General features: G+C 38.3%; 1 protein-coding gene across 1 annotated transcript in view; it reads right to left on the bottom strand.

The window, feature by feature from the left end:
• Window positions 1-21,319, bottom strand: part of LOC140452239 (uncharacterized) — a 98,337-nt gene that overhangs the window by 12,766 nt on the left and 64,252 nt on the right. The window contains exons 19-21 of the mRNA XM_072546375.1: window positions 14,396-14,506; window positions 12,727-12,837; window positions 797-907 (exon numbers count right to left, since the gene is read on the bottom strand). Of these exons, the coding sequence (XP_072402476.1) occupies window positions 797-907; window positions 12,727-12,837; window positions 14,396-14,506 (333 nt within the window). The remainder of the gene's footprint in view (window positions 1-796; window positions 908-12,726; window positions 12,838-14,395; window positions 14,507-21,319) is intronic.

Consider the following 21,319-nt stretch of genomic DNA (forward strand, 5'->3'; position numbering starts at 1 on the left):
TGAATATGTTAATATCAATTACCTTATTATCTGTTATTAAGTTATCCATTGCTTCCAAAAATATTTGATCTTCAGGTTTCACTGGTAAACAACATTCAATCAACTCGTCATTTATAAACTTAACATTGTTACTCTTTCGAGCACAACTCACATGGATGCTAGCGTCACAATTTATGCACTTTACTCCATTTACTACAGTTTTTTTACACTTTTTACAATATTTATTTTGGAGAGACATTTCACACGTCTTTACACCTGCTTGCCGTGTTGCCGTATATATAATAGGAGCAGACTTAACAAAAGGAAAGGAATTTACAGAAACATTAGCATTATGAGGAGTGGAATGAGCCTGTGGAGTCACTCTAAAATCAAGTTCACCTTAAGAGACTTCTTTAGTTCATCCTCTTCCTCTGTTGTAGATTCTAACAGATGGACTCTACCTGCAACATGACCTAACCGAGAAGTATAACGACCATAGGCAGTGTCACAAGAAGAACCAAGAAAAGAACCAATTTTCACTTTCAAATCTGCAAGAGTAGCCTCTATTTCAGGAATCTCATCACTAAAATTAAGATTGGAAGTTGACAGAACAACATGACTCCTATTTGCTGAAGCTTGCTTCAAAGCACCTCTCAGAACACCCCTTTTTTCATCAACTGTTTTTAACAATGGACTGGTTAAATGACGGACTCTCAACTCATACCCTAATTCAGGAGCTAATAGATGCTCTACCTTAAAAGCTGACATATTACACAACTGAGAGATATACAAGAGAATGAGTAAAAGTAGTACTTACTCTCTGACTCCAAGTTAATATTCTGAAGAGATACCTATACCAGTAATGTTTACTTGTTTTGGTCCAGTCGTGAAATCCAATGAAATATACTGCTACAACTCCCAAAGGAACCTAAAATTTCAAAAACTGTTATTTCGAGGTAGTGACTCAACTTATTGACTACTCCGGACTTGTAAAATATGTGAAATAGTTAACTTTAAGTTATTTAAATTTTTAATTTATTTATTATTAATCTAAAATAGTTATTTAACCAATCAAAACCAAAGCAATTTATTCAGTCTACACAGAATATAGCAAAACAAGTTGATTTAAGGTATAGATATAAAAAAAAATTTTAAAGTACAAAAACTAAATGTTAAAATGAAAATCTAAAAGCACAACTAGTGAAAACCATAACAACCCAAGATCAAAACCAAAAGTTAAAGGAGATATATTTTTTTTAAGCCAGAAGTGGAAAAGAAGCCACACGTTGGGTCTAGCCAATTGAAACCTCTATACTTCGGGAGTATTGGATTTTAGGAAGCGTATAGCTTACAAATTTCAGAAGCACTGGAAGAGAGGTGATGCAAAATACTAAAGATATGGCTAAGCTCAGAGGAAAAAAATTTAAATAGCCAAAGAGACACTAAATCTCAAGTGAGGATTCGGGCTAGCTTCACTGTACTGAATCGTGGCTGAAACTTAGTAAAATAATCAACAACTACTAAAGCATATTGGGAACCTTTATAAGACCTAGGGTACGGACCAATGAGATCTAAAGGTAGAAGTTGAAATGGAAAATCAATCTGTCGATAACTACCCATTAAACCTGGTTGAGGAAGATTTGTTGGTTTGCATGTAGCACAGATTTTGCATTTAGCAATATAGCTACGTACAGTTTGACGCAGCTTAGGCCAGTAATAAAGTTCAGATATTCGACGCAAAGTTTTGTAAAAACCAAAATGAGCTGCCGTAGGATGGTCATGAAAGGTGGCCAAAACCTCTGCTCTATTAGGAGTTGGAACGACTATCTTCCAATTCGACATTCCAGTGAGGGTATCCATGGAACTTAAGACATGCTTATACAAAACACCATGTTCAACTTTAAAATCAGGAAATTTACCTGGTACATTCTGTACATCATACAACATTTTCCGATACCAGTCATCTGGTTGTAAGGAAGATAAGTCTAACAAATTAATATCAAAAGTTCTAGAGAGTGCATCAGCGACTACTACACCTGAAGCTTTACGATAAACAATTTTATAATCGTATTGTGCCAATTTTAAAATCCACCTAGCCAAACGAGGAGATGGGTTCTTCATACTTTGTAACCACACCAAACTACTGTGGTCAGTTATGACCGTAAACGAACGACCTTCAAGAAAATATCTAAAATGTTCAATACCTGTAATTATAGCTAACAACTCCTTTTCAGTTGTAGCATAATTTTTCTGGACTTTATTTAATTTCCTGCTGGTGTAGGCTATAGGGTGTTCTTCTCCATCAACAATTTGATAGAGTACCCCACCAGATGCTGTGTTTGAACAATCAGTCATCAAATAGAAAGGCTTAGAGAAATCCGGTGCTACCATAACTGGGGAATTTGTGAGAGCCTCCTTGATTTTAATGAAAGCTTCATTAGCTTCAGGAGTCCACACAATATTTTGTCCCTTTTTCCTATTTTGAAGTAGATCAGTGATAGGGGACAACAAGGTAGAATAAGACTTGACAAATTTTTTGTAATAAACCACCATTCCTAACAATCGACGGACTTGAGTGGTATTTTTAGGTACTGGAAAATCACGAATAGCCGATACCTTATCAGGATCAGTATGGAGACCATGTGAATCTACAACATATCCCAAAAACTTAATAGACTCACGACAAAAGCTACTTTTATCTAAGTTATTAGTCAAATTTGCATCTTTTAAACGGTGAAACAACTGCTGCAATACAGAGATATGAGTTTCAAAATCAGGAGTAATAACAAGAATATCATCAAGATAATACTGACACAAAGGATCTCAAGCAAAACCAATTACCAAATCCATTAACCGACACATAGTCTGCGGAGCAGACACAAGACCAAAAGGCATTGTAGTGAACTGATACAATCCTTTTCCATTGACTGCAAAAGCAGTGAGCTTCTTACTCTCTTCGCTCAGTGGAATCTGTAAAAATGCTTTCTTCAACTCAATAGATGAAATGAATTTAGCGTTTTGTAACTTACTCAGGATGATATCTATACGAGGTATAGGATACGCATCTCTGTTCATGATTATACTGTTAAGTTTACGTCCGTCAAAACAGACACGAAAAGTCCAGTCTTTCTTTTTTGTCAACCACAAAGGGCTACAAAAAGAAGAAGTACTGGGCTCAATAATACCTAACTTTAGCATTTCATCTACCTCCTTTACTAGGCTTTCATGCCAGGCTTGAGACAAGGGATATTGATATTGCCTGAAGGGCTTGGACGAACCCACATCAATGTGATGTTCGATGAGATGAGTTTTACCCAACTTATTTTTCGAAGAGATAGAAGAGAATGATTTGATAACATTATTTAACTGCTCTACTTCACGAGCATTAAGTCTACTCATATCTTTAACTGCATTGACACAAGAGATATTAAACGAAGAGACAGATATCATTCTTTTACAAAAACTAACAGAAACTTTTGTCTTTCGGTGGAGGATGAAAAGTTTGACTGGTGGATGCTTGAGCATCCAGACTCCAGAAACGTCTTCCTGGTTTTTGAGGATTTTCGACTTTATTCCCTGTATTTCGTTGAGGAGCGGGAGCCAGGGACAACCCACCCCTTCTGTCGTTTCCCGGACAGAATTGACATTCAAATTTGCGGACACCTTGACGTCCACATCCATAACAAAACCGAATTCTAGGTTCAGAACATTCATAATACCCATGTCCTGATTGACGACAATTCCAACAGGTAATCTTTGAGTTAAAAGCAGAGACATTATCAGACCGAGAAAAATTTGGTCTACCCGAATAGGACGAATCAGGATTTCTAAACATCTGCCGAATAGGAGCTCTTGTCGCCCAGCCTGCTGAATTGTGATTGGTCAAATGGCAACAGTAATTGCAGCCAATCATAATTCAGAAGTCTGTTGCTCATTTCCTGAATTATCGTTGGTCGAACGGCATCTGAGCTGCAGCCAATGATAATTCTGAAAATTGGGCATTGGTCGTCGTGCCGGTCCAATCGTAAAAAGGTCCAAAACGACCGTTACGATTGACCTACTTTTTTCTGCATAAAAGAAGTGCACGACGGCCAGGAAATCAGACCGGGTCAGGATATGTCCGCTGGTCCAGCCTTCTAGGCAAGTAAGATCCTCTGGTAGATTCAGTTCCTAGAGTTTCTTGTTTTCTTTCAGATCATCTCTAAAACCCGGAACCTAACGTTCCACATCTTTAACCACGGTTTGTCTGCAAACCACGGCGGCCATTTTTCAGGTATTTATTTATGCTTTTTGACTTAGTCAAATTTGCTGATAAATCTCCTTAAAAGCGTCGCCATTTTTCGCCGAATTAATCTGTGTTTTTAGACTTAGTCTAAAATCTGATTATTTCGACAAGCTTACAGGTCATGTAAGAAAATTTCTCTTACAGATTTGCTAAGTCCCTACTTTACGGGACTTTGCCACCGGACGGTGCATATATCCTTTTTTTTGCAAAGATTGAGATTAAATAAAGACTTCCTGTGTTGTTTTATTTTTCTCTTTCAGGTACATATATATCGCTATATTGATACTTGCAAATAAACGTATATAAACTGTGTTTTACTTCCTTTTCCTTTTTCAGGTACACTGCAAAACTTTGGTATTTGAATTTTGACTTTGAGGTATATACTTTGATACTTATATATTTAAACTTTGAATATAACACTTTGATATATATATATATATATATATATATATATATATATATATATATATATATATATATAACTTGTATGCTATTTCTGTTCTCTTTTTCTCTTTCAGGTATACTATTAAAACTTATACTTTTTCTATCTTTGAATTATGATATTTATTTTTCTGCTACACTGTTAAAATTTCAATTATTATTTTATGACCTTAATGTTTGTTGTTTATTTTATTTACAGTTATCTTGAATTGATATACATTATTTATGCCTATTTGTCACCATTTAATTATTTTCTACAGGTCCAATTGACTTAGAAAATTTGTTTGAAAAATAATTTGAATTTTTGCTTTTAATTATTTTTACAGTGTACTTCTTCCCCATTTTATTGTTGATTATCCCGATTGGCATAACAACCGACATCCCTGTCCTTATCCCGAGTCTCTAGCTCAACTCCTTCCCACTCCAAGTACTTTTGACAAGTGACATTCTCCATACTTACTAATTTAAATTTTGTTTATATTTGGTTTATTGATAATAACTAACGTTTATTACCTTCCAGATTCTTAGTTTAAGACTAATTAGTATAATTATTCTCCCGATTTCCGGATCAGGAGATAATTATACGTCTCTTTCAGATTCTTAGCATAAGTTATATTATATCATTTCTACCTATTATAATTATTGTGCATTTTGATTAATAAACTTTAATTACTGTGTTATTCTTTGAAAAAGGCATTTAATCCCTAGCTAGGTAATAATGGCCTCCGACAGAGAGCCTTACTCTCTGAGGTCACTCCAAGCGACGGATAGAGCGGTTAACCTGCCTTCTCCCTCTTTAGAAGAAGATGGGAGTTATATCAGTTACCGACATGGCGCCCAACTCACTGATCGAACATCACCACACCCTGAAACAACAGAGTACTCACCGCCTGCGACGTCAGGCCCTTTTTCCACAACGGAGACGACAGCTCAAATTCCACCACAGCCTGCGACGTCAGGCAATGCAGACATGGGACAGATTCTAGCAGCCCTCACACAAGCCGTGACGGCACTAGCCCTAGCTCAAGGACAAACAGTGAAGATAGAATATCCACCAGCACCACCAGCACCACCTGCACCTACACCACGATGGAGGCCAGCCCTAAAGAGATTCAGCGGAGCAGAACACGAGAGCCCCGAGGAATTCGCCGCTTCAGCTACAGATCACCTCCTAGACATGGCAATCGAGACGAGACACTGGACGGCATACCTCCTGGAGTATGGACTCGAAGGGGAGGCGGCTGCGTGGGCAAAGACACATACAGACCCCAAGATGGATCACACATCGTTCTTCAGAAAACTGGTGGACCACTTCAGCCATTCATCCAAATTTGCAAAGATGTTAGCCAAATTATACGGTCATAAACAGAGGCAAGAAGCAGCAGCGGAGTTCATAAACCAGAAGATGGCCCTGTTTAACCGCGTTGCACCTGCCACCCCAGACGAGGAACGATGTGAGATAATCATAGAACAGTTGCGCCCTGAAATTAGAAAATACCTGAGGGGCAATCCACCACGTACTGAAGACGACCTACGGCGGACAGTGGACGAACTGGAAAGAGATACAAGAGTCTCTACTCCCTCACCTGCCAATCAAAAGCAAGAGAGACCAATTCCTAAGTCGGACCGTCCTCCACAACCACAGCAGGACCGTCCACCACAATATCCACCACGTCACGACCGCCCTAGACAGTCAGAGACCCTCAATGAATGGCGCAACAGGGGAAATAACCGCAACCATGGCAACAACAACAACAACAACCGTAACAACAACAATGGCCGCAACCAACACGGCCAGCAACAAGGAGGTCATCCCATACCTCCACCACGAAGCCAACCACCACGTCCAGGCCAGGGAAACGCCGACGGGGGCACCGTCGAACACTAAGTCCCAAGACCAAGGTGCCCCAGCTGAACATCCTCCAGGTAGCCGCTGCTTCCTCACCACCACCCGAGATTTCCGTAGAAATCAACTCAGTCAGGATGATGGCCCTGATAGACTCCGGTGCAAGCCACAACTTCATCCGAGCGGGCCTTATCGAGACGGCAATGGTGCAGAACACTTCTACCAGAGTCCAGCTGCCCGAGAGAAGCCAATCACTGCAAACTCTGGGCTTCGTAGACGTGGACGACCACTTCTCTGACCAATTCTCAAGTAGAGTCCGATGTCAACTTGTAGATGATCTCCACCACGACTTGATTCTATGCATGTCATGGCTGACGTCCGAGGGTGCCTTGCTAGACCTCACCAGGAGGTGCATCCACGTAGGGACCGACAGCCGCCACATCTTGTTCTGGGAGTCGTCTACAAAACCAACATCCACCAACAACGTCCACCTCCTACGAGAAGACCAGGCCCCAGGTTTTGCAGTGACTGAAATACAACAGCTTCTCGAAACGTACCAAGACGTTTTCGATGACAGAGTCCGTCAACCAACCACCAAGGCCACGCAGATGACCATCAAACTGACTGACTCAACTCCCATCAACACCAGGCCGTATAAATACTCCACGGCCAAGAAAAAAATAATGTACTCCGAGGTCCAGGACATGCTCTCGGCGGGCGTGATACGTCCAAGTCCGTACAACAGCCCAGTTGTAATCGTCACAAAGAAGGATGAAACTCCTAGATTTTGCGTCGACTATCGCAAAATCAACGCAATCACCGTGGACGAAGTTTCAAACCTACCACCCATACACGACAGCATCAAGGAACTTGGCTCAGCTAACATCTTCACCACCCTCGACCTGAAGAGCGGATTTTGGCAAATTCCGCTGGCCGAGGACTCCAAGCAGATAACAGCTTTCAGCCTTCCTGATGGGTCCCAGTTCGAATTCACGGTGATGCCATTTGGGTTGAAAAACGGACCTGCAGCATTCCAGAAGCTGGTGACCACCGTCTTCGCCGGCTTCGTGGACGAATTTGTAAAGGTGTACATGGACGATATAATCATCTACTCGTCCACCTGGGAGGAACACCAAAAGCACCTCCACCTGGTCCTGGAACGCCTACGCACTCACGGCCTGTGGGTGTCATTGAAGAAATGCCAGTTCGCCGCCAAAGAACTGGACTACCTGGGCCATACCATTACTTCCACCAACACACAACCGATGGAAAGACACAAAGACAAGATCCAAGGGTTCACAACTCCAAAGACTCTCCGCCAACTGAGATCTTTTATTGGCACTGCCAGCTGGCTACGAGACTTCGTTCCAAACTTTGCGGAGATGGTGACCCCGCTGACTGATCTAACAGCGGGAAAACACCGTTTCCAATGGAACGAAGTAGCTGACAGGGCATTTAATAACATCAAAAATGCCATAGCCAATAAATTGGAATTGCAACGGCCAGATGCCAGCCTGCCCTTCAGCCTCCAGACGGACGCGTCTGAGATAGGCATGGGCGCCGTCCTATTCCAAGGTGAACCTAACAACAGAAGGATCATCGCATATGGTTCAACTAAGCTGAAGCCAGCTGAGAAGAGGTACCATATAAACGAGAAAGAATGTCTTGCTGTCATATGGGCCCTGAAGCGTTTCAAACATTTCCTGCAGGACCAGGCCTTCACATTGTACACTGACAGCAGAGCTCTACTGTGGCTAGATCGCTACAAGTCCGATAAAGCCAAGTTATCACGATGGGCTCTGCTGCTACAAGAGTTCAACTTCAAGGTGATCCACGTAGCCGGTAGAGACAACCAGCTGCCAGACCACCTATCACGCCATCCGACCACCGAGGAGGAGACGATCCACGACCCTGACGCTGAAGTCGACCGCCTAGCCTGGCCACAGCAACCAATGATGGAAGACAACACCTTCCCGTTGCTGTGCCTCCTAGAAGCCCAGGAAGATGGTGCCAACCACCCCATCCTGGACGACCTTAATGACATGCCGCTGCAAACCCGAATCCAGAGGGCACATCAAACCCACCATGGAGTGCAGCGCTTCATTACCCGTTGGCGTCGAATTCAGACCAGAGGGCCTCGTGACGACGTCGAGACAAGCCTCCTCGATGAGTTCCTGGTAGAAGACGACACTGCCTACTACCTCCAGGATGGCTCAAAACGACTCCTTGTCCCTGGTTGCTTCCGAGCTGAGGTTCTGCAAGTTTACCACGACAGTGAGGAAGCTAACCATCCGGGACAAGAAGAGACGTCCCGGGCCATCCGTGAACTTTACTTCTGGCCCACCATGTCCAAGGACATCATCAACCACATCCGATCTTGCCTGAAGTGTGCCACCACAAAAGCATCGAAGAGACAACCCAGAGCTCCGATAGTTCCGAGGGCCCCCGTCAACCCATGGGAGAGGATCTCATTCGATGTTCTAGGTCCCTATCCTCCTGCTCGAGGAACAAGGAACCGCTATATCCTCCTGGCCACGGACTGCCTCAGCAATTGGGTTGAGTACCGATGCACCACCTCAGCAAAATCGAGAGACATCACGTCCTTCCTCCAGGACGAATCTGCAACCGATGGGGACGACCGAACACCATCATCACGGATAATGGCTCCCAGTTTAGAACACCAACCTGGGAGAGATTCCTACGTCGTCACAATATAGAACACGAAAAGACACCCATATACCACCAGAGGGCCAATCCCGTCGAGCGCAGAGTCCAAGAGCTAAAGAAAGGACTACGGGCAAGAGTGTCATCACCTGAGGACCCCCGATGGGACTCCTACGTCGGAGACGTCTTCTTCACTCTTCGAACCAGAGCCAACGACGCCACCGGACAGACTCCTGCGGAGCTCCTACTCGGATATAGGCCAAGACGAGCCCAGGAAACCAACTTCCAAGCCAACCAGAGGGAGAACAGGGAACAACGAGTTCAGCGAGCGGTCCAAAAAGCCACCGTCTACGCCAGGAACCTGTTCCCGGATAATCCTGACGCTCGTCCCCCACCTCAGTACATTCCTGGACAACAGGTGTTGGTGAGGAACCACCAAAGAGGAAACTTCGGGGAGACCTGGACAGGACCCCATTCAATCATCAGGGCAGCCGGCAACCATACCTACGAAGTCCACCGAGACAACGACGTAGACCGGCTGATCCATGTTGACGACATCCGTCCCGCACCGCCTCCACGTGTCGACGCCATCGCCGGAGAAGACGCCGAGTGAAGTGGTGCAAAGACAATCTTTTTTTTTCAGAGACATTTTTTTCATTTTTTGCATTTAACTTATACAAATGTTTGCTTTAAATTTTTGCTACTTATTATTGTAAAAATCTTGTTTTTTCAATAAAGTAAAATCACCAGAAGGATCTTCGAAGCGGGGGGGATGTCGCCCAGCCTGCTGAATTGTGATTGGTCAAATGGCAACAGTAATTGCAGCCAATCATAATTCAGAAGTCTGTTGCTCATTTCCTGAATTATCGTTGGTCGAACGGCATCTGAGCTGCAGCCAATGATAATTCTGAAAATTGGGCATTGGTCGTCGTGCCGGTCCAATCGTAAAAAGGTCCAAAACGACCGTTACGATTGACCTACTTTTTTCTGCATAAAAGAAGTGCACGACAGCCAGGAAATCAGACCGGGTCAGGATATGTCCGCTGGTCCAGCCTTCTAGGCAAGTAAGATCCTCTGGTAGATTCAGTTCCTAGAGTTTCTTGTTTTCTTTCAGATCATCTCTAAAACCCGGAACCTAACGTTCCACATCTTTAACCACGGTTTGTCTGCAAACCACGGCGGCCATTTTTGAGGTATTTATTTATGCTTTTTGACTTAGTCAAATTTGCTGATAAATCTCCTTAAAAGCGTCGCCATTTTTCGCCGAATTAATCTGTGTTTTTAGACTTAGTCTAAAATCTGATTATTTCGACAAGCTTACAGGTCATGTAAGAAAATTTCTCTTACAGATTTGCTAAGTCCCTACTTTACGGGACTTTGCCACCGGACGGTGCATATATCCTTTTTTTTGCAAAGATTGAGATTAAATAAAGACTTCCTGTGTTGTTTTATTTTTCTCTTTCAGGTACATATATATCGCTATATTGATACTTGCAAATAAACGTATATAAACTGTGTTTTACTTCCTTTTCCTTTTTCAGGTACACTGCAAAACTTTGGTATTTGAATTTTGACTTTGAGGTATATACTTTGATACTTATATATTTAAACTTTGAATATAACACTTTGATATATATATATATATATATATATATATATATATATATATATATATAACTTGTATGCTATTTCTGTTCTCTTTTTCTCTTTCAGGTATACTATTAAAAATAACTTATACTTTTTCTATCTTTGAATTATGATATTTATTTTTCTGCTACACTGTTAAAATTTCAATTATTATTTTATGACCTTAATGTTTGTTGTTTATTTTATTTACAGTTATCTTGAATTGATATACATTATTTATGCCTATTTGTCACCATTTAATTATTTTCTACAGGTCCAATTGACTTAGAAAATTTGTTTGAAAAATAATTTGAATTTTTGCTTTTAATTATTTTTACAGTGTACTTCTTCCCCATTTTATTGTTGATTATCCCGATTGGCATAACAACCGACATCCCTGTCCTTATCTCGAGTCTCTAGCTCAACTCCTTCCCACTCCAAGTACTTTTGACAAGTGACATTCTCCATACTTACTAATTTAAATTTTGTTTATATTTGGTTTATTGATAATAACTAACGTTTATTACCTTCCAGATTCTTAGTTTAAGACTAATTAGTATAATTATTCTCCCGATTTCCGGATCAGGAGATAATTATACGTCTCTTTCAGATTCTTAGCATAAGTTATATTATATCATTTCTACCTATTATAATTATTGTGCATTTTGATTAATAAACTTTAATTACTGTGTTATTCTTTGAAAAAGGCATTTAATCCCTAGCTAGGTAATAATGGCCTCCGACAGAGAGCCTTACTCTCTGAGGTCACTCCAAGCGACGGATAGAGCGGTTAACCTGCCTTCTCCCTCTTTAGAAGAAGATGGGAGTTATATCAGTTACCGACACTCTAGACACACTGTCAGACGTCCATGACAAAACTTCTTCCAGCTTCTTACATTTTTCAGTAAGATCAACAATCGAGGGAATATCTGTAAGTGCCAGACTAGAATGGTACGATGGCAACAAATTTTTCTTGATAATCCTGACAATATGAGCTTCAGAAAGAGGAGTCTCCAGACGTTTACACAGACTAACAATCTCGTTAATAAAAATTGTAACTTTCTCTTGTGGAGCTTGTTTACGAGACTTGATTTCATCAAGGAGATTATTCTCGTAGTTATAAGGGAGAAAATCTGATCTAAGTTTGGCAACTAACTCTTGCCAAGAAGCAAAACTACCTCGGTTATTGAGGTACCAAGTAAAAGCTGAATTTTTAAATAAGTCAGCAGCAGAAGAGTAACACTCTTCCTCGCTGTTACCACGTGCTATACGTAGACATTCTACCTTCTCCAAGAAACTACCAACATTTTCATTTGATTGTCCTGAAAAATGTACACCCTATTTATGAATAGGAGCAGACTTAACAAAAGGAAAGGAATTTACAGAAACACTAGCATTATGAGGAGTGGAATGAGCCTGTGGAGTCACTCTAAAATCAAGTTCACCTTCCAGAGTAAGAATTCTAAGATTAAGAGACTTCTTTAGTTCATCCTCTTCCTGTGTTGTAGATTCTAACAGATGGACTCTACCTGCAACGTGACCTAACCGAGAAGTATAACGACCATAGGCAGTGTCACAAGGGGAACCAACAAAAGAACCAATTTTCACTTTCAAATCTGCAAGAGTAGCCTCTATTTCAGGAATCTCATCACTAAAATTAAGATTGGAAGTTGACAGAACAACATGACTCCTATTTGCTGAAGCTTGCTTCAAAGCACCTCTCAGAACACCCCTTTTTTCATCAACTGTTTTTAACAATGGACTGGTTAAATGACGGACTCTCAACTCATACTCTAATTCAGGAGCTAATAGATGCTCTACCTTAAAAGCTGACATATTACACAACTGAGAGATATATAAGAGAATGAGTAAAAGTAGTACTTACTCTCTGACTCCAGGTTAATATTCTGAAGGGATATCTATACCAGTAATGTTTACTTGTTTTGGTCCAGTCGTGAAATCCAATGAAATATACTGCTACAACTCCCAAAGGAACCTAAAATTTCAAAAACTGTTATTTCGAGGTAGTGACTCAACTTATTGACTACTCCGGACTTGTAAAATATGTGAAATAGTTAACTTTAAGTTATTTAAATTTTTAAATTATTTATTATTAATCTAAAATAGTTATTTAACCAATCAAAACCAAAGCAATTTATTCAGTCTACACAGAATATAGCAAAACAAGTTGATTTAAGGTATAGATATAAAAAAAAATTTGAAGTACAAAAACTAAATGTTAAAATGAAAATCTAAAAGCACAACTAGTGAAAACCATAACAACCCAAGATCAAAACCAAAAGTTAAAGGAGATATATTTTTTTTAAGCCAGAAGTGGAACAGACGTCACACGTTGGGTCTAGCCAATTGAAACCTCTATACTTCGGGAGTATTGGATTTTAGGAAGCGTATAGCTTACAAATTTCAGAAGCACTGGAAGAGAGGTGATGTAAAATACTAAAGATATGGCTAAGCTCAGAGGAACAAATTTAAATAGCCAAAGAGACACTAAATCTTAAGTGAGGATTCGGGCTAGCTTCAATGCTGAATCGTGGCTGAAATTTAGTAAAATAATCAACAACTACTAAAGCATATTGGGAACCTTTATAAGACCTTTATAAGACGTGGAATCTGTAAAAATGCTTTCTTCAAGTCAATAGATGAAATGAATTTAGCGTTTTGTAACTTACTCAGGATGATATCTATACGAGGTATAGGATACGCATCTCTGTTCATGGTTATACTGTCAAGTTTACGTCCGTCGAAACAGACACGAAAAGTCCAGTCTTTCTTTTTTGTCAACCACAAAGGGCTACAAAAAGAAGAAGTACTGGGCTCAATAATACCTAACTTTAGCATTTCATCTACCTCCTTTACTAGGCTTTCATGCCAGGCTTGAGGCAAGGGATATTGATATTGCCTGAAGGGCTTGGACGAACCCACATCAATGTGATGTTCGATGAGATGAGTTTTACCCAACTTATTTTTCGAAGAGATAGAAGAGAATGATTTGATAACATTATTTAACTGCTCTACTTCACGAGCATTAAGTCTACTCATATCTTTAACTGCATTGACACAAGAGATATTAAACGAAGAGACAGATAAGGAAAATTCAGGAAAATTTAATTCACTATTAAAAGTTTTCAGAAAATCCAGTTTTCAGAAATCTTTTGTCTTTCGGTGGAGGATGAAAAGTTTGACTGGTGGATGCTTGAGCATCGAGACTCCAGAAACGGCTTCCTGGTTTTTGAGGATTTTCGACTGTATTCCCTGTATTTCGTTGAGGAGCGGGAGCCAGGGACAACCCACCCCTTCTGTCGTTTCCCGAACAGAATTGACATTCAAATTTGCGGACACCTTGACGTCGAGCTTGCTTCAAAGCACCTCTCAGAACACCCCTTTTTTCATCAACTGTTTTTAACAATGGACTGGTTAAATGACGGACTCTCAACTCATACTCTAATTCAGGAGCTAATAGATGCTCTACCTTAAAAGCTAACATATTACACAACTGAGAGATATACAAGAGAATGAGTAAAAGTAGTACTTACTCTCTGACTCCAAGTTAATATTCTGAAGGGATACCTATACCAGTAATGTTTACTTGTTTTGGTCCAGTCGTGAAATCCAATAAAATATACTGCTACAACTCCCAAAGGAACCTAAAATTTCAAAAACTGTTATTTCGAGGTAGTGACTCAACTTATTGACTACTCCGGACTTGTAAAATATGTGAAATAGTTAACATGAAGTTATTTAAATTTTTAATTTATTTATTATTAATCTAAAATAATTATTTAACCAATCAAAACCAAAGCAATTTATTCAGTCTACACAGAATATAGCAAAACAAGTTGATTTAAGGTATAGATATAAAAAAAAATTTTGAAGTACAAAAACTAAATGTTAAAATGAAAATCTAAAAGCACAACTAGTGAAAACCATAACAACCCAAGATCAAAATCAAAAGTTAAAGGAGATATATTTTTTTTTAAGCCAGAAGTGGAACAGACGCCACACGTTGGGTCTAGCCAATTGAAACCTCTATACTTCGGGAGTATTGGATTTTAGGAAGCGTATAGCTTACAAATTTCAGAAGCACTGGAAGAGAGGTGATGCAAAATACTAAAGATATGGCTAAGCTCAGAGGAACAAATTTAAATAGCCAAAGAGACACTAAATCTCAAGTGAGGATTCGGGCTAGCTTCAATGCACTGAGTCGTGGCTGAAATTTAGTAAAATAATCAACAACTACTAAAGCATATTGGGAACCTTTATAAGACCTAGGATACGGACCAATGAGATCTAAAGGTAGAAGTTGAAATGGAAAATCAATCTGTAGATAACTACCCATTAAACCTGGTTGAGGAAGATTTGTTGGTTTGCATGTAGCACAGATTTTGCATTTAGCAATATAGCTACGTACAGTTTGACGCATCTTAGGCCAGTAATAAAGTTCAGATATTCGACGCAAAGGTGGCCAAAACCTCTGCTTTATTAGGAGTTGGAACGACTATCTTCCAATCCGACATTCCAGTAAGGGCATCCATGGAACTTAAGACATGTTTATACAAAACACCATGTTCAACTTTAAAATCACGAAATTTACCTGGTACATTCTGTACATCATACAACATTTTCCGATACCAGTCATCTGGTTGTTAAGGAAGATAAGTCTAACAAATTAATATCAAAAGTTCTAGAGAGTGCATCAGCGACTACTACACCTGAAGCTTTACGATGAACAATTTTATAATCGTATTGTGCCAATTTTAAAATCCACCTAGCCAAACGAGGAGATGGGTTCTTCATACTTTGTAACCACACCAAACTACTGTGGTCAGTTATGACCGTAAACGAACGACCTTCAAGAAAATATCTAAAATGTTCAATACCTGTAATTATAGCTAACAACTCCTTTTCAGTTGTAGCATAATTTTTCTGGACTTTATTTAATTTCCTGCTGGTGTAGGCTATAGGGTGTTCTTCTCCATCAACAATTTGATAGAGTACCCCACCAGATGCTGTGTTTGAACAATCAGTCATCAAATAGAAAGGCTTAGAGAGATCCGGTGCTACCATAACTGGGGAATTTGTGAGAGCCTCCTTGATTTTAATGAAAGCTTCATTAGCTTCAGGAGTCCACACAATATTTTGTCCCTTTTTCCTATTTTGAAGTAGATCAGTGATAGGGGACAACAAGGTAGAATAAGACTTGACAAATTTTTTGTAATAAACCACCATTCCTAACAATCGACGGACTTGAGTGGTATTTTTAGGCACTGGAAAATCACGAATAGCCGATACCTTATCAGCATCAGTATGGAGACCATGTGAATCTACAACATATCCCAAAAACTTGATAGACTCACGACAAAAGCTACTTTTATCTAAGTTAATAGTCAAATTTGCATCTTTTAAACGCTGAAACAACTGCTGCAATACAGAGATATGAGTTTCAAAATCAGGAGTAATAACAAGATATCATCAAGATAATACTGACACAAAGGATCTCAAGCAGGACCAATTACCAAATCCATTAACCGACACATAGTCTGCGGAGCAGACACACGACCAAAAGGCATTGTAGTGAACTGATACAATCCTTTTCCATTGACTGCAAAACAGTGAGCTTCTTACTCTCTTCGCTCAGTGGAATCTGTAAAAATGCTTTCTTTAACTCAATAGATGAAATGAATTTAGCGTGTTGTAACTTACTCAGGATGATATCTATACGAGGTATAGGATACGCATCTCTGTTCATGGTTATACTGTTAAGTTTACGTCCGTCAAAACAGACACGAAAAGTCCAGTCTTTCTTTTTTGTCAACCACAAAGGGCTACAAAAAGAAGAAGTACTGGGCTCAATAATACCTAACTTTAGCATTTCATCTACCTCCTTTACTAGGCTTTCATGCCAGGCTTGAGACAAGGGATATTGATATTGCCTGAAGGGCTTGGACGAACCCACATCAATGTGATGTTCGATGAGATGAGTTTTACCCAACTTATTTTTCGAAGAGATAGAAGAGAATGATTTGATAACATTATTTAACCGCTCTACTTCACGAGCATTAAGTCTACTCATATCTTTAACTGCATTGACACAAGAGATATTAAACGAAGAGACAGATAAGGAAAATTCAGGAAAATTTAATTCACTATTAAAAGTTTTCAGAAAATCCAGTTTTCAGAAATCATTCTTTTACAAAAACTAACAGAAACTTTTGTCTTTCGGTGGAGGATGAAAAGTTTGACTGGTGGATGCTTGAGCATCCAGACTCCAGAAACGTCTTCCTGGTTTTTGAGGATTTTCGACTGTATTCCCTGTATTTCGTTGAGGAGCGGGAGCCAGGGACAACCCACCCCTTCTGTCGTTTCCCGAACAGAATTGACATTCAAATTTGCGGACACCTTGACGTCCACATCCATAACAAAACCGAATTCTAGGTTCAGAACATTCATAATACCCATGTCCTGATTGACGACAATTCCAACAAGTAATCTTTGAGTTAAAAGCAGAGACATTATCAGACCGAGAATAATTTGGTCTACCCGAATAGGACGAATCAGGATTTCTAAACATCTGCCGAATAGGAGCTCTAGACACGCTGTCAGACGTCCATGACAAAACTTCTTCCAGCTTCTTACATTTTTCAGTAACATCAACAATCGAGGGAATATCTGTAAGTGCCAGACTAGAATGGTACGATGGCAACAAATTTTTCTTGATAATACTAACAATATGAGGTTCAGAAAGAGGAGTCTCCAGACGTTTACACAGACTAACAATCTCGTTAATAAAAATTGTAACTTTCTCTTGTGGAGCTTGTTTACGAGACTTGATTTCATCAAGGAGATTATCCTCGTAGTTATAAGGGAGAAAATCTGATCTAAGTTTGGCAACTAACTCTTGCCAAGAAGCAAAACTACCTCGGTTATTGAGGTACCAAGTAAAAGCTGAATTTTTAAATAAGTCAGCAGCAGAAGAGTAACACTCTTCCTCGCTGTTACCACGTGCTATACGCAGACATTCTACCTTCTCCAAGAAACTACCAACATTTTCATTTGATTGTCGTGAAAAATGTACACCCCATTTATGAATAGATGGATAGATAGATAGAACGTTTATTGACCACTTTACATAAAGTTTGAAGTCCGTATAAAAAATACAATAAAAGATATAATAATGTAAACTTAAAATTAACTTAACCATATTGGCTAAAGTAATATACATATGTAAGTATTAGCAGAAGAATTAAAATTAAAAATTTAAGATAAAAAAATCTCTAACAAAAAAAAAAACAAACCTAAACTGTCACATAAAAAATCTTTGAAATATGGAAGTAACAAAAATGTGCAAATAATTAAGAATATTCCCGAATCGATGACTAAATAAACTAATACATAAAACTTAGTACATTTTAATAGCAATAATACAATGTGATATGTAGATAGTAAATCGACAGTATTCTGACCAAACTGGGTACACGTTATAAAGGTGTTTTGAGGTATTCTGTCTTTGAGTAAAAACAATATGTTAAAAAATGCTTTCTGATCCTATTTTTAAACAGTGGTGGAGACAGAATTTTTATTTCGTTAGGCAGATAGTTATACAAGTGAATATCAATTGAATTCTTTGTGCTCTTTGATAGTCTGAATCGTTGTGACCTAATTAAATCCCTCGATCTTGTTAGATGATCATGTAATTGGGAGTTTATAGTAAACTTATTTTTATTATCGTGAATTTCCAACAGTGTTGCATACATATAAAGCGAAGGTAGAGGCATAATACCCATGTTCAAAAATAATGGTTTACAATGATCCCTTAAATCCGCTCCAGCAAGTATCCTCACCACCTTTTGTAATTTAAATATTCTGTCGGCATGACCAGAGTTGCCCCAAACAGCTATTCCGATCTGAACTGAAAACTATATTTTGATTTTTATCCTCGTTTAGTTTTAGTTTATTATGTGTAAACCAGTTTTTAATTTTAAGCACATCGTTTCCTATTTTGTTATTTAAATTATATTGATTCTGGTCGGTACTAATAACGGTTGTATCATCTGCAAAACATATACACCTTAAGGGGTGGGTATAATGAAATATATCGTTGAGATATAGAAGAAAAAATGTAGGTCCTAATATAGACCCTTGGGGAACTCCATGTTCAACATTGTGAAAATTGGAGTAGTTATTATTTAAAAAAACGGCCTGTTTTCTGTTTATTAAATACGATCGAAATAAATTAAGAGCATTTCCCCTTATGCCATATTTATGCCTTTTGTCTAAAAGTAAAGTGTGTGAGACACAATCAAAAGCCTTAGATAAGTCACACAATGTTAAAGACACGAAGTGACCTCTCTCTAGGCCATCAACTACTTCCCTTACAATTTCCTGAATTGCTTGAGTAGTGCTGCATTTTTTTCTGAAACCATATTGATTACAATGAAGTATTTTGTACTTTTCTATGTACTCTATTAAGCGGTTATTCAAAATACTTTCAAAAATTTTACCAAGAATGGGAATAATAGAAATAGGGCGATAATTTTCAATTTCTTCTGGAGATCCTTTTTTGAGTAGCGGTAACACTTTTGTTACTTTTAATACATCGGGAAAAATTCCTTCGATAAGGCAAAGATTATAAAGTATGACCAGTTTATCAATAATAATATCCAGAGTTTCTATCACTAATTGTTTGTTTAAGAAGTAAAAATGAGTGCATTTTGAGTTTTTCAAGCTGTATAATGTATTGCTAACTTCAGTATCACTAACAGGTGTTAAAAACAACGAGTGGCAAGGGGAGTATATTCCCTCCAAAAAATTCATGGCATCATTTTCATCTGTCTCATCTAACGAGTTCAATATATTTCCCGCTACCGAAGTAAAGTAATTATTAAACTCGTTTGATGAAATATTACATGAAGTTACTTTTTTATTTTGAGTTTTATTCCTATGATAATTGATGACTTTCCAAGAATCTCGAGATATATTATCAGATTTTAAGAAAAACTGCTCATATGCCAGTTTTTTCTTTATTGATATTGTTAATTGATAGTGTTTTTTGAATTGATTATACAGAGTGTAATCACTAGTAAGGTTAGCAGTAATTTTTATCTTCGAAAGGTTTACTCGCATTTTTCTTAGTTCATCGTCAAACCAAGAAACAGGTGCCTCAAAATGAATTCTTGACTTTTTTACTGGAAAGCAAACTTCAGTTAATTTTACATATGTGTCAATTATGAACTCAGCTAATTCCGTTGCTGTTATTGAATTGTTTATTAACGACCAATCCACAGATTTTAGTGATTGTTTTAACATTTGGGTGCCTTTACATGTTATGTGTCTTCTGAATATCCTATCATTGTCAATTTGATCAGATTTTATTTTTAAATTCAGGAATTGAGCACAATGATCAGCAAGGCATGGGTCTACAACACCACACCCAACTATTTCATTATCTATATTTGTTAAAATATTATCTAAACAACTTGCTGATGTAGCAGTGATTCTTGTAAATTCATCAATCCTCATAGTTAAACCAAAAGAAGAAATTAGATCGGAAAAATATTTTAATTCATTTGAAGTGCCTTTGAAATCAATATTGAAATCCCCAATTATAATTGTTTTAACATAATTATTAGAACAGAATATTAATAATTTTTCAAATAGGCCTAAGAAAATTTGGAAATCTGCGTTACCTGTTCTATACACTGATACTAGAATAGTTTTTATATCTATAATTTCCAAAGCACAAAATTCACCTTCATATTCACAAGATATATCATTTAAAGAAACTGGACGTGTAGATATTTTTCCATCGCAGAAAATAGCAACACCACCATGTTCTCTACTTTTTCTACAGTAACAAGTTGATAAAAAGTATCTGTCAATTATCACTGTTGTTAATTCAGATTCTCTAAGCCAATGTTCAGAAAAGCACAAAATATTGTAAGTTTTATCTTTTAAAAAAATGTTAAGTTGATCAATTTTATTTAATAAACTTTGTGTATTTATATGAAAAATGCTTACCAAACTGGTTTGGTCAGGATTTACTACCAACTTTTGTTTATCAGAACTTATCATATCACTTTCACAAAAACAGGTGTTTCCTATATTCTTTTGCACTACCGCTGATTCTATTCGTACACTTTTATCTCCATCTCTTGCGGCTTTCTGGGTGTTACGTGAAAAAAACGTTGTACGTGAGCTCCACATGGCCATATTTTAGGAGACATAGCTTCTTTAAAATTGTTATTAAAAATTGTAACTTTAAATGAACTGTAAATATCAGGATGCTTTGATTTTAGGGATTCTACCTCTACTTCGGGAAATGTAGTCTTCATAAGTTCCCTCATATTTTCCGCAGTAATATCGGGATCGACCCTGTATACATGTAGGTCTATCAACTTATGTACTCCCTTGATTTCTTTTCCATTTAATATCATTTCAGTGTTTTTTCCCACAACTAAATG

The sequence above is a fragment of the Diabrotica undecimpunctata genome, chromosome 10 (assembly GCF_040954645.1).
Source record: "Diabrotica undecimpunctata isolate CICGRU chromosome 10, icDiaUnde3, whole genome shotgun sequence".
Classification (NCBI taxonomy): Eukaryota; Metazoa; Arthropoda; class Insecta; order Coleoptera; family Chrysomelidae; genus Diabrotica; species Diabrotica undecimpunctata.